The sequence below is a fragment of the Trachemys scripta genome, chromosome 7 (genome assembly GCF_013100865.1).
Source record: "Trachemys scripta elegans isolate TJP31775 chromosome 7, CAS_Tse_1.0, whole genome shotgun sequence".
Taxonomy (NCBI): Eukaryota; Metazoa; Chordata; order Testudines; family Emydidae; genus Trachemys; species Trachemys scripta.
Window position 1 is genome coordinate 111,964,279 of NC_048304.1, and position 13,024 is coordinate 111,977,302.

A 13,024-nucleotide genomic window follows, 5' to 3' on the forward strand; every position below is an offset into this window, starting at 1 on the left:
GACGGCTCTAGCTATTTTCAAGAGCTGTTCAGTCCAGCCTAGTCTACATCAGTCCAGCCTCCAGCCAGCATCTGCAAAGGCCATAATGCCTAATGGGCTCTCCAACCTCCTGCTCAAGGGCGGATGCAAAGGCTAGAGGGACAAAGGAACACTGAGAAAACCGCATTTTGGCCCTTCTCTAGCGCCTGTGCAAAGTGGGCCGAAAGTAACTGCCTGGGTGTAATAAACATGGCAGAGAGTGAACGGCAGGGGTTGGTAGCGGTGCATCGTCCTGAGATGGGAGGGGGGCCTGTCAGTGAAGCGCAGAGGTGGGCAGCTGCAGGGCGTAGTGCGCTAATTCCTTGGCATGTCAGTGACCTGCAAGGGGGGACGGGAGGGGGCAGCTGGGAGAGGGCCTGGTGCTATCCTAGAGCCAGCCCTATGTCGGAACCTCCTCCGTCCCGCTGCCATCCATCCTCTTCAGCAGGTGATTCCGAGTCTCCCTGGGGCTGAACGTTTGACAAAAGCTGCTGGGGACCCTCAGCAGTCGCGAGCAGCTTCTGCAAACAACCCCCCTCCCCCACCGTCAGTGCAGCTCCAGCCTCTGCTTTGCCCCGTGCAGCGCCCTCCGGGTGGCACCGCCCGCAGCAGCAGGCAGCCAGGACCCCCCCGCGGCGCACGCTGCCCAACTTGCGGCCGGGCGCCGCGCGCACACGCACCGCTCCTTCCCAAGCCCCGCCCACCGGCGGTATTATGACGTCACCGCGCAGGACGCCGTGCCCTGTGACGTGCGGGGTAAGGACCTCCTCTCTCCTCCAATCCGGGGGGACGGGGAGGGAAGCGGTGGTCGGTTTCTCCGCCCTGCTGGGGGCGGGAGGTGAGACCCGGATGAGGCAGCAGCTGGCTGCTGCTGTGTGAGGCGGCGCGGACCGCAGAGGAGCCGCGCGGGTGTCTCGGGCGGACTAAGGCGGAGGCTGCGCCTCCCCCGCCCCGTTCCCAGCCCCTCCGCACCTGCCCCAGCTCCATGCCCACAAGATGGAGGCGGCGGCGCTGGTGTGAGGGGGGAGCCCGTGCCCAGGTGCGCGCCTGGCGGGCGTCGAGGCGGAGATGCTGCTGGTCTATGTGATCCTGATCTCGGCTCTGGCCGGTTCCTGCATCACGCTGCTGCTCCAGCTGCTGCTGCTCTACAGGAGGAAGCCGGAGCCCCCCGGGGTGGCCAGAGCCCCCGGCGGCCTCTTCTTCGCCAGGGTCCTGCCTGACCTCAGCCTCAGGGACTATTTCCACGGCTCAGACCCGGCGGGCAGCCATCAGCCCCAGGAGCCTGCCCCCGCCGCCGCCTCCGCTGCTACCCCCTCCCCGGGCGCCGCCAAGCCCCAGGGTGAGCCCGGCGCCAAGCAGCAGCAGCAAGAGCCCCCTGCGCCCCCGTCCTCCCGAGAGGAGACCTGCTACTTCCTCAATGCCATCTGCCTCTTCCTCTTCAGGGAACTCAGGGACACCTCCCTGGTCAGGCACTGGGTCACCAAGAAGATCAAGGTGGAGTTCGAGGAACTGCTGCAGACCAAGATGACGGGCAAGGTGCTGGAGGGGCTCAGCCTCAGGGATGTGTCGCTGGGCGACGTGGTGCCCATCTTCAAATCCATCAAGCTCATCCGGCCAGTGATCTGCAGTGATGAGGGCTGCCCCGAGGAACTGGGCTTCGAGGTGGACCTGGAGTATAATGGTGGCTTCCACCTAGCCATCGATGCGGACCTGGTCTTTGGCAAGTCGGCGTACCTCTTCGTCAAGATCTCCCGGGTGATGGGGAAGCTGAGACTGGTCTTTACCCGCTTGCCCTTCACGCACTGGTCCTTTTCTTTCATGGATGATCCTGTGATAGGCTTTGAGGTGAAATCCCAGTTTGAGGGGAGGCCCATGCCCCAACTCACTTCTATCATCGTCAACCAGTTCAAGAAGGTCATCAAGCGCAAGCACACCTTACCCAATTATAAAATCAGGTAAGGTGCCATGTGCCCATCTTTCCTGCAGTTACCTTGGGACAGGCTGCATTCAAATGCCTGTCATGTACTCACAGATAAGGAAAGGTTTTTATTGGCACTTTTCCAGGCATATGACAATGGCACTTGTATAGTATTTTTCATCTTGTGATCTCAAAGCATGTTATGAATTAGTATCACTTTCATTATTTTACAGATGAAGAACGTGAAGCACACAGTGTGGCCCAAGATCAGATAGTAAATTAATGATAGAACAGGTGATAGAACCCAGATATCCCAACTACCAGTCCAGTGCCTTATCCACTTGCTCTATGCTACCTCTTTGGAATGTAGAAGGATGGCCTTGTGGCTAAAGCACAGGATGCAGAGTTGGAATATGTGGGCTTTGCTCCAGGATCTGCCATTGACTGACTGTGCGACCATGGGCAAGTCACTTGGCCTTACATTTCCTATCTTAAAAAACAGGGACCGTAATTCTCACGTGAGACAGGAACTAATTCACTCACTGTAAAGTGCTTTGATATTCTCTGAAAGGCACTGTAAAAGTGCAAAATATTATCTTTTTCCCCCCAGTTCATTGCTGCTTCCCCCTGCTCCTACAGCCCCTCCATCTGCCCTTGGGCAGGTCTAAGAGTTATATGGGGACTACTCCTCGCTACTCAAGCTGCCATCATGGAATTTTCTAGTGTCAACTTTGGCTTTATTGTAGTGAAGGAGTGTGAAGAGCACCTTCTATCTGATTTATACACATTGCAGTTTTACATATAATGGGATGTCCAGTGATTTATCTGTAGTGGAAGAATCCAAGTGATCAGTTACGTACCAGTCTTGGGGAACACATTTGTCCTCCCATCCACCTGTATGTTCTTCTATAGTTTGCATGATTACTTGCTAAATATATTAATGTGACCCTGTTTACTTGATTCCTCAGCACTAAGACCTCTGTAAAGTTCCTTTCAGGGGAAGCCACACAAAGGAATCACTGAAGAGGTCCATCTGAATTCTAAAGTATATTTAATTTTTATGTTGAGGAGATGGCTTTAAAAGCCTTTCCTGTCTATTCTTTGTTACAAATGATGCTAAGCTTGTGTGACTGTATATATGTGGAAAATGATCTAAGGCGTGGAAAATCCACGAAAGCAGGGCAGGTAAGAAACTTCTCAGGGTAAATGCCATATCAGAATCTTAATTCTCTTAACAATTTAGAGGCTTTATGGTTGTGAATATAACTTACAAAGTCTGACTCAAGTCTAAACCAATGTGGTTGGGTCTTCCTGAGTCTTCAGACAGACACTTCCAGTACTTCAGCTGTTACTCATGGCATTCCCACAGTGCAGCAAAATGAAAACTGACTGGAAGCTTGTCAGCTTTAAGGGCTGTTACTGGAACATTGTGGACAACAGTGAAATTCACAAGAATCAGGTCAGTTTCATACACTTGCAGTTTGGGAAAGGGACTTGAGCTACTGGTTGTGGAAAAGGACCTAAAACAGAGACTTTAAACCATGATTTGAAGATTCCAGTAACTCAGAGGTTAGGGTCTATTTCAGCAGAGGGTGGGTGAGGTTCTGTGGCCTGCAACGTGCAGATCAGACTAGATGATCATGATGGTGGTCCCTTCTGACCTTATCTTCTGAAGACTAGGATGGTAAGGCCCCCACTGACTTCAACAACCACTTGCAGCAAAGTGGGGAGGGAGGAGAGAACATTCTCCTCCTTTCTTCCTTCCAGTTGCCAGGTTGTCTGTGTGTAGGTCAGTGATGGCTTACTCCCCTCATCAAGCAGTTGTGGAAGGGGTCTTGCATCTTACTTGGGAGGTGCTCCTGGATAGTGGAGGCCCCTCTCCTCATTCAGTCCAAGATATTAGATATCATGGGAATGTTTCAAATCCTGTGCATGAGAGCTACTGGGTTAGGATTGTGAGTGTGGGTGAGAGATAAAGAAAGAAAGTGATAAGTTAAGAAAGAGGAGTATGTTGTGGTAGTGAGGAGATGGACTTTGAAAAGAGAATTCTGAGTGATGGAAAATACTGGGCAGAGGTAGAGCACAACATTTAGGGCTTGGCTACACTTGTGAATAACAGCGCAATAAAGGAGCCCCGAGCGCACTAGCTCACTACCCGTCCACACTGGCAAGGCACGTAGAGCGCTCTGACTCCACGGCTGCAGCGCTGCTGGTACTCCACCTCGGCGAGTGGAATAACGTTTGCTTCGCCCCCGCTGGAGCGCCACAGCGCCAGTGTGGATGAGGTGTTGCATTACTGCGCTCTGATCAGCCTCCGGAAACGTCCCATAATCCCCTTAAGTCAAGTGGCCACTCTTCTCATTCTTTTGAACTCACTGTAGGAATGTGGATATGCCGTTTGAAAGCTCTATTTCTGACAGCTGGCTGCTTATCTGCTCCGAGATAAGATAAGTGTGCTCTGAGACAGATTAGTGTGGAATGCTGTGTGTGAGAGAGATGGGGGAGGGAGGATCTGCTGCTGTCTGAACTTACAAGATAGCATGCTGACATGCTCTCAGCCCCCTCAAAACCCTCTCTCTCTCTCTCCCCACATACATACAACACACTTCCTGTCACACTTCTCCCCACCCCCTCATTTGAAGAGAACGTAGCACTCACTTGCTTGCTAGGATAGCTGCCCATAATGCACCGCTCCCAATGCCACTGCATATGCCGCAAATGTGGCCACACCAGTGCGCTTGAAGCTGTCAGTGTGGACAGACTGCAGCACTTTTCCTACTGCGCTCTCCGAAGGCGGGTTTAACTCATATCGCTCTACATCTGCAAGCGTAGCCATGCTCTCAGTAAGAAAGAGATATGAGTGTGGAGAAGGGGTGGGGGAGAGAAGGTAACTGACACTGAAAGAAATTCAGGAAAGGTATGGCATGATATGTTACAGGAAAGAAGAGAATGAATTTCAGGGAAGGAAAGTCTAAGAAATTTTGGAACCTAATTTTTAAAAAAATACAATCCAATAAAATATCAAAAACGAAATAGTTATTCCCTTAAATAGCAGGGAGTTTGGCTTTGAAAGTGTCATGGTAGCTTAGCTATTTTTCACCCTGGCTTGAAGACTTAGTACACAGGCTAGTAGGTGTTGGGTAACAAAATATCCACTCCTGTACATGACTGTTTCCTCAAGAGTTCTGAAGGTGCTTTATGGACATTGTGCTCTAAGTTTTAAGTTTCAATCTGTGTGTATAGTGTTGACCCCCATATACAGAGGGTTAAATCTGAAGCACAAATGTTTTTCCCAAGGTAGCACAATGTCAGTGGTTATTGGGACAGGGGCCCAGGAGTTCCAATACTGTTCTCAACTCTAAACCACACTGCCTCATGGATAACCGTTTTAGAAAATTAATCTCTTATTAGGCATTTCATGTTTTAAATTTCTTTAAAAGAAGGCAAAACACTGAACCTGTGATTCAGATATTTATGCTAATTTATTCTTTTATACAATTTTTCAGTGTTTGGGAGGAAGCCTGATACATTTTTCCTGACAAACATTCAATAATTTCTCATCTGTATGGAATGTATTTGTCCCCTCCTCTCTTTTCTGTGATGTAAAATATTATTGGTTAAATATTTAACAAGCAGTATGTTGTTTGCAGTTCAAGCCCTTTCTGTGGCTTTTCCCCTCCCCACCCTCACTCTAGGAGTTTTGCAAACAAATAATTGAATAGTTGTAATAGTAATAGTCTTAGGCTATGTCTACACTACAAGCCCTATAGCAGCACAGCTGCAGTGCTGCGGCTACCCCACTGTAATAGACGCTTGCTACAGACGGGAGGAGTTTTTCTGTTGCTGTAATAAATCCACCCCCTCAAGAGGTAGTGGCTATATCAACTCAAGACTTCTGTCAACCTAGCTGTGTCTATATCCGGGCTTAGGTTGGCATAACTATGGGTGTGTCTAAAAACCTGTGGCAGTTTGGCCAGTCAATCCATCTATCTCCTGCATACAGCCAATGAAATTGTTGCATGCAAATTAGTTGTAGCGTAAGGAGGGTGATTGAGTTACCTCTGATATCACAATGGTCAAGGACCATTGGCATAGCACAGATGCATGTCTTACTATAGCTGTACACTGTACAGGTGTAACTTGTAAGTCAAAATGGCTGGGAACTTAAAAATTGCGTGGTAACAGACCACAGAACACAATAATGATTGAACCTGGTGATATTCTGAACAAAAAGAGCCCTCAACCCTGTTTGTAGATGTTTCCATCCTGCACAGCGACTCTGCAGACATAATAGGCTTCAGAGTGACATTCCTGAAATGTTCCTATATAGATTGTATCACTGTCAAGGCTGCTTCCCCACTCTGAACTTTAGGGTACAAATGTGGGGGCCTGCATGAAAACTTCTAAGCTTAACTACCAGCTTAGATCTGGTCCACTGCCACCATTCCCAAGTGGATTCCCTTCCCTGGGAAGCCTTGAGAAACTCTTCACCAATTCCCTGGTGAATACAGATCCAAAACCCTTGGATCTTAAAACAAGGAGAAATTAACCATCCCCCTCCTTCCTCCCACCAACTCCTGGTGGATCAAGATCCAATTCCCTTGGATCTAAAAACAAGGAGAAATTAACCATCCCCCTCCTTCCTCCCACCAACTCCTGGTGGATCAAGATCCAATTCCCTTGGATCTAAAAACAAGGAAAAATCAATCAGGTTCTTAAAAAGAAGGCTTTTAATTAAAGAAAAAAGTAAAAATCATCTCTGTAAAATCAGCATGGAAAATAACTTTACAGGGTAATCAAACTTAAAGAGCTCAGAGGACTCCCCTCTAGCCTCAGGTTCAAAGTACAGCAAACAGAGATAAACACTCTAGTAAAAGGTATATTTACAAGTTGAGAAAACAAAGTAAAACTAACACGCCTTGCCTGGCTATTTACTTACAAGTTTGAAATAGGAGAGACTTGTTTAGAAAGATGTGGAGAACGTGGATTGATGTCTGGTCCCTCTCAGTCCCAAGAGCAAACGGACTCCCAAACAAAGAGCACAAACAAAAGCCTCCCCCTCCCCCCCAAGATTTGAAAGTATCTTGTCCCCTTATTGGTCCTTTGGGTCAGGTGTCAGCCAGGTTACCTGAACTTCTTAACCCTTTACAGGTAGAAGGATTTTGGAGTCTCTGGCCAGGAGGGGATTTTATAGTACTGTACACAAGACAGCTGTTACCTTTCCCTTTATAGTTATGACAATCACACTGAATCAGATGTTCATGATCTGATTTATTCCAATTCTGTAATTTAGCAATCCAGAAGCCAAGGGGACAAATGTTTTGACGTGCTGTTAGAGCTTATGCTGAAATACTTACAAACTCTTATTTATATATATTTCATTGAGAATTTCCAAAATACCTGTCTCTTTTCCTTGGCTCTTGATCAAGAGTATTTGGGTTTAACAAAACAGTTATTTTGATGTAACAGTTGTCATTCAAGGACAGAGCTGCCATCTCTCTAAGAGTCAGTTGGCTAAAATTCTCTGAACGAGGCCACAGTATTATCTAAGTCCTAAGTTTTTCTTTTCCTTTCCTTAATCATCTACTGATGGGATGGTTCTTGGGGAATCCAGGGATGAAAGTCATCTTGTTGCCTCTCCTACTTCCAGCAAGAGGGAGACTTTCTTGTACTTAACTCGGTGTCAGCTCCCTGACACCATCAGCCTGTTAACTTACAAGGTAAAGTAAGGGTTGGCATAGCCCAAAAGAGTGCTTGGATGGTTAACAGTGGGTGCACCCGAGTCCCTTTGAAACATTTCCCTGTAGTGTTCAGCCCCTTATCCACGGAACACTCACAGAAATACCAGGTCTGCTGTTCCCAAAAGAACAGAATTCACATCAGCTTGAATTATTCAACTCAGGATCAGCATTTCACTCAATACCACAGCATTGAGATGTATTTATAGTGAAAATAATAAGTTTATTATTAAAGATTCAAGATTTAAGCGATAGTAAGAGAATATTGGAAACAAATAGTTACATATAAAACAAAATCAGATACAGTTTCTAAAGGTAAGCTAATAATAAAAAAGTTAAGCTATTGCTTTCTTTTATTTAACATACCGAGAAACCTCATGTCCTTAAAATATACAGAACTCCTTTACTGCTTTAGCTATAATAAGCAGATTAAGTATCTAAATGGATGAATTTGCAAGACCTTGAATTTGGAAATACAACAAATATCAGATTTGTAATATTATGGCTGTAGACGTAAGTGGTGGTAGAATTAGGAGGACAAGGTAACTAAAGGACTTTAAAATCAGTGTCTTTCTTACAGAAAGTTTCCTTCATGTGCATCTTCTATGTAGTGAAGCATGTTCTACATTCCCTATAGATGTGTCTCATAATGGAATTTACCAGAATACTAAGGCTGTGTCTGCATGAGAAAGTTACATCAGTTTAAACTAAGGTGTGAATTTACACTGGTGCAAATCTGTATGGGCACACTTATTTCAGTTTAAACATGGGAAATTTTTAAGCTTAATTTGGGATCAGGTTTAACCTAAACTAAAATAAGAGTATCTATCTGGGTTTGCACCACGTTAGCTAAATCTGCACTGATTTATCCTAAACTAGGTTTTAAATGGCATTCTCATGTAGCACGGCCTAAAAAATTCACAGGGTACAGTTTTTTTTATTCACACTTGTGTAATTCAGGAGTAACAGCAATGTAGAACTGGGTGTAAGGAAGAAGAATCTGACTCAAATTCTAAATAACTCTTTAACGTGCCTTGGTAGTTTTTCCATATACTGCTGAAAATTGAGATTACTTTACTTGCAATGCACAATACATCTCACTAATCAGAATCTCCAAGTACTTTACAAATGTGGATAACTGGTAGCATCCTCAATTCATTTAACATATAAAGAAACAGACATTGAAAGAGTCGTTCCAAGTGTCAGAGCCAGCCAGTGGCACCCAGGAAAAGAAGCCAATTTGTCTCATATCCATTCTCATGTTGCAACCACCAGGCAATTAGGCACATTAACTGTAAAATTATACCTTTACTTTTTAATCTAAGCCATTTAGCACATTCCTTTAAATAATTTTTCATTGACTATTTTTAATGCTGAAACTGAAGTTAACCAGGGCACACCTTTTAACATATGTTTTGGGTTATTTAAAGTAACATCCTAGTTTTGTCCAAACATCCAATGTGTGATGCTAGCTAAAGAAGAATTTATTAGGAACTTGGTTCACAATTAGTCAGTTTCTTAAGAATGCACCAGAACTTTGAGGCAGAACCAAATGCAGAAGCTAAACAGATTCAGAGAAGCAGGGTCTTACCAAGACTACTTTCTAGTAATATTTTGTTATCGGAAGTTAAATACCACAACTGATCACTTATGACTTACATTTAGTTAGTTAATGAGTTCAGTTAAACAATAACTGATTCCAAAATAAAGCAGGTGATTATATAGAATCCTTTTTGACACTTGAGAGTATGACCCAAAAGCTTTAGTTTTAATTCATTTTAATTAATCCATTACAGAACTTGTTACATAGCTTTTAAATTGACTCCATATTTTCCAAGAAGTATAAGCCAGAAATGTAATGTAAGCAAGATATTGGCTTAAAATGGTTCTTTGCTATTGAAGTGACAAACCTAATCAGGTAACAGAGGTCTTGAAAAATGTAGTGAACATCTAACTGGAAGTCTAAACTTCTTAGCCAGAATTACCTTTTAAAGATAAGATTAGAGGCACCAGTGATGTCCAGGAGCAGTACTTTGTTGAGAATCCCACCTCTCCTCATCTGGAAAGAGAAGATGCTAAGACTTTTACTAAGATGCTGTTTCTGGAGCCTACTGATATTTTTATATCTCCCCTTTCTTGCAAAACAGGTGCCTGTTACAGATTTGAAAGTCTGTTCGCTGTAGCTGCCAGAAGGGAAAAGACACATCTATTCTCTCCTATCCTTTGCTCACCTAACGCTTATGCTCTAATAAATTTGTTAGTCTCTAAGGTGCCACAAGTACTCCTGTTCTTTTTCCAGGTGGAAAAGTTTCTGCTACTCTATTCTCCCTCTTTTTCCATTTTCTGGGTTCTTCTCCCCATGAAAAAATTCCAATGCCTGCCTCTATTGATAGAAGTATCATTATGACAGTTTCAGTGCTGCTCACATGGTTCTTAATAGCACCAGTGAAACTGACCAGAGACTTCACTATATCGCTTGGCAAACTACGATAAACATGCAGTAGAGCTTTCTGTAGACACTGCAGTTTATCACATTTGGAAGATCTTCATACCCACAAGAGCAAATAACTTTTTATTTAAAGGTGTTTATTTTTTTATTTGAATAGCTTATACAAAGCTCTAGGCACCCTGACATGTAATTAATATTACAGCAAAACAAAACCCCAGCAGCATCAACTAACTATGCATAAAGGAACTTGGCTAGGTTGCCACCAACTAAAAAGCTGCTTTCCACCCTTTCATCATTCCCTCCGCCTACTCCAAAAATCCTGTTGAACAAGATGTCTTTTCAGTGTGCCTGGAAGGTCACCAAATTCAGTCTGTGATCAAATGAAAGCTTTAATTCTGTTGGTATTCATGATTTTGGCCATTGGTTCAGAATAGCAGAGAAAAGGGTTTTAAAATATTTTTTTCCCTCATATTGTCTAACTATGGGTTCTCACAGTCAGAAGGTAAATCTCAGAATCTCTTATCCTCTGAAAGTTTTAAGTTTTTTTTTTTTTTTAAATAATTAAAATAAGTTCAAATAAGTTCTATAAGCAATAAACCACTCACAGGACATGTATTAGTAGGTTACTGGTGTGCTTTTTGGATTGGTGAGGGCATAAGCTCTTTGACATGTGAGTGATGACCAAATAGTGCATTTTTGTGCCTTGCAATTTATGTATTTCTGTGTGACAAAATCCTGTGTAGGAGAATTACATGGGGACCAAGAAAATCTCAGTGAATGCAAAGGATGGTGGGAATAAAAAAAAAATCATAAAATCAATGGAGGTTGAAAGATAGTGTATGTGTGAGAGAATAGATTTATAGTGGTAATTATATTTGTTTGCTTCAAAGACTGATCCAGTTAAGGATTAGAGTTAATTGCCTTGGTGGGCAATGGCACTTCCTTTCTCAAAATGTTGACCCTCAATCCTACCTCCTATTTGAAGGGATATGTGTGAGATTCTTTGACACAGTTGTAAATGAAAATAAAACTACAGCACTGGCTTACCTTTCTTACGATTGTGGATTTAAAAAAAATGCTTGTTTTCAGACCAGTGGTGTACTTTTTGGGTAGGTAGATGCTGTGTGGGGTGAGAGCCTGGGGGAAATCTGATAAAGTTCTGTTGCAAACTTCTTCAGTTTGATATCAACATGTGAAAAAAAAAAAACTTGCATGTTTGCTTTTTTGTGTGTTCTGATATCTCAAAAAAGACTTGTTTTAAGCTTGCTTCTCAGCGAGGACAAATGCCTTTGTTATTTTCCAACAAACTTTAGTGTTTTCCTAACTGGTCTGTCATAACTTGCATATTTTCAAGGCTTTCAGTAAAACCTCTAGTGTTTATTTCAGCTGACTACTAATCTATCTTTGAAAACTCAAATTTATTTTTAGGATTAAGATCATATACGACACCTAATGCTTTGGTTAATGTGAGAAGGCATGGCCTATTAAGGTTCAAAACTGGGAGTCCAGCTTCCCATTGAGACTGAGTAAATCACTTAATTTTTGCCTAAGTTTTCCTACTTAAAAATAGGGATGATACTCTGCTATATCATATGGGTGTTATGCAAATGTATAGCACTTGGAGATTCTCATATAGAAAGTAATACGCACACATGGAAAAACTTTTTCCTTTGCATAAGTTGGTCTTCTGATCTTGTAAATCTTTGCAACAAAACGGTAAGCTTTTAGAAAGCAATTTGGGTGAGGAAAGTGAGTTTCAGCAACGTGATGTCATAGAATGCTGCAATCTAATCGCTATGGAACTTAATCTCATGCTGACAGTTTCACTATAGTAGCTAGTCGTTTCATGTTATTGGGTGACTGTGGTAAACTGCTTATTCAACATTCCTGCAGTGATTGCCTCAAGTCACCAACGCTAGTCTCTGTATATAACTCATGTTCACACTTGCTTGGTTTTGAACTATTTCAACATTTCATCACTTTCCATTGAACAATTGGAGAATTTATTGATTGTACAGAAGGGTAAACAAAATAAAAAGGGGGTGTACTTGAGAGAGTGGAAGAAGCATTTGGGGGAAAATATTAGATACTCAATATTTACTGAATTACTGACAGGTTCAGTAATTCAGTAAAGAAGTGTCAGTAGGGACTAATAATCTACTAGTGGTTCCATTTTCAAAATGGAAAGCACAATTCAATGTTATACTACTTTTTTTCAGCGACATTTTAAGTGATTGGGCCAATGAAGTTATGAAGCAGAGCAGTTTTATTCTGTATATTTTTTTTCTTGAACAACTTACAAGTTTTCCTGAAGATAGTCAAGTGATTTGTATTTTAATGGGACAGTTTTGATAAAATAAAGAACAGCAGTACGTAATGTGACAAAGTTACTTCTCTATCTTGGTGGGTCCTGCGCTTATTGGCGGATTTTCTTGCCTCAGAGATTCACCATATGGGTTGGGGAACAGCCCAGAGACCTTCCCCTCTGGAAGAACCCACAGTCCAGGTCAATTGGGAGGTTTGGGGGGAACCTGGGCCCGCCCTCTACTCCGGGTTCCAGCCCAGGGCCCTGTGGACTGCAGCCAGGGCCGGCTTTAGGCCGATTCAGCCGATTCGGCTGAATTGGGCCCCGCGCCAAGAGGGCCCCGCGCCGCAGCTGTTCACCCCGCCCACTTCCCCCTCCTCCCCTGCCCTGCACGCCCCGCCCCCTCCCCTGCTTCCCGCGAATCAGAGATTCGCGGGAAGTCTGAGACTAAGCAGCAGGGGCGGGCCGGCCAGCAGCATGAGGTAAGCTGGGGTGGGGACGGGAGAAGGGCTCCGGGGAGGCGCGGCCTGTTCCCGCAGGCCCAGCACGGCCCCCGTGGCCCGGCTCCGGCCCGGTCCCCGCGGCTCGGGCCCCCC

The 13,024-nt window shown here is 44.2% G+C and overlaps 1 protein-coding gene across 2 annotated transcripts in view; it reads left to right on the forward strand.

Annotated features, from left to right (window-relative positions):
• Window positions 1-814: 814 nt before the first annotated feature.
• The window catches only part of PDZD8 (PDZ domain containing 8), a 134,063-nt gene continuing 121,853 nt past the window's right edge, over window positions 815-13,024 (forward strand). Inside the window, exon 1 of one of the 2 annotated variants that reach the window (XM_034775434.1) lies at window positions 815-1,973. In XM_034775434.1, coding sequence (XP_034631325.1) covers window positions 1,087-1,973 — 887 coding nt within the window. In that variant the 5' untranslated portion in view covers window positions 815-1,086. The remainder of the gene's footprint in view (window positions 1,974-13,024) is intronic. The other variant, XM_034775433.1, reaches the window with a different exon arrangement.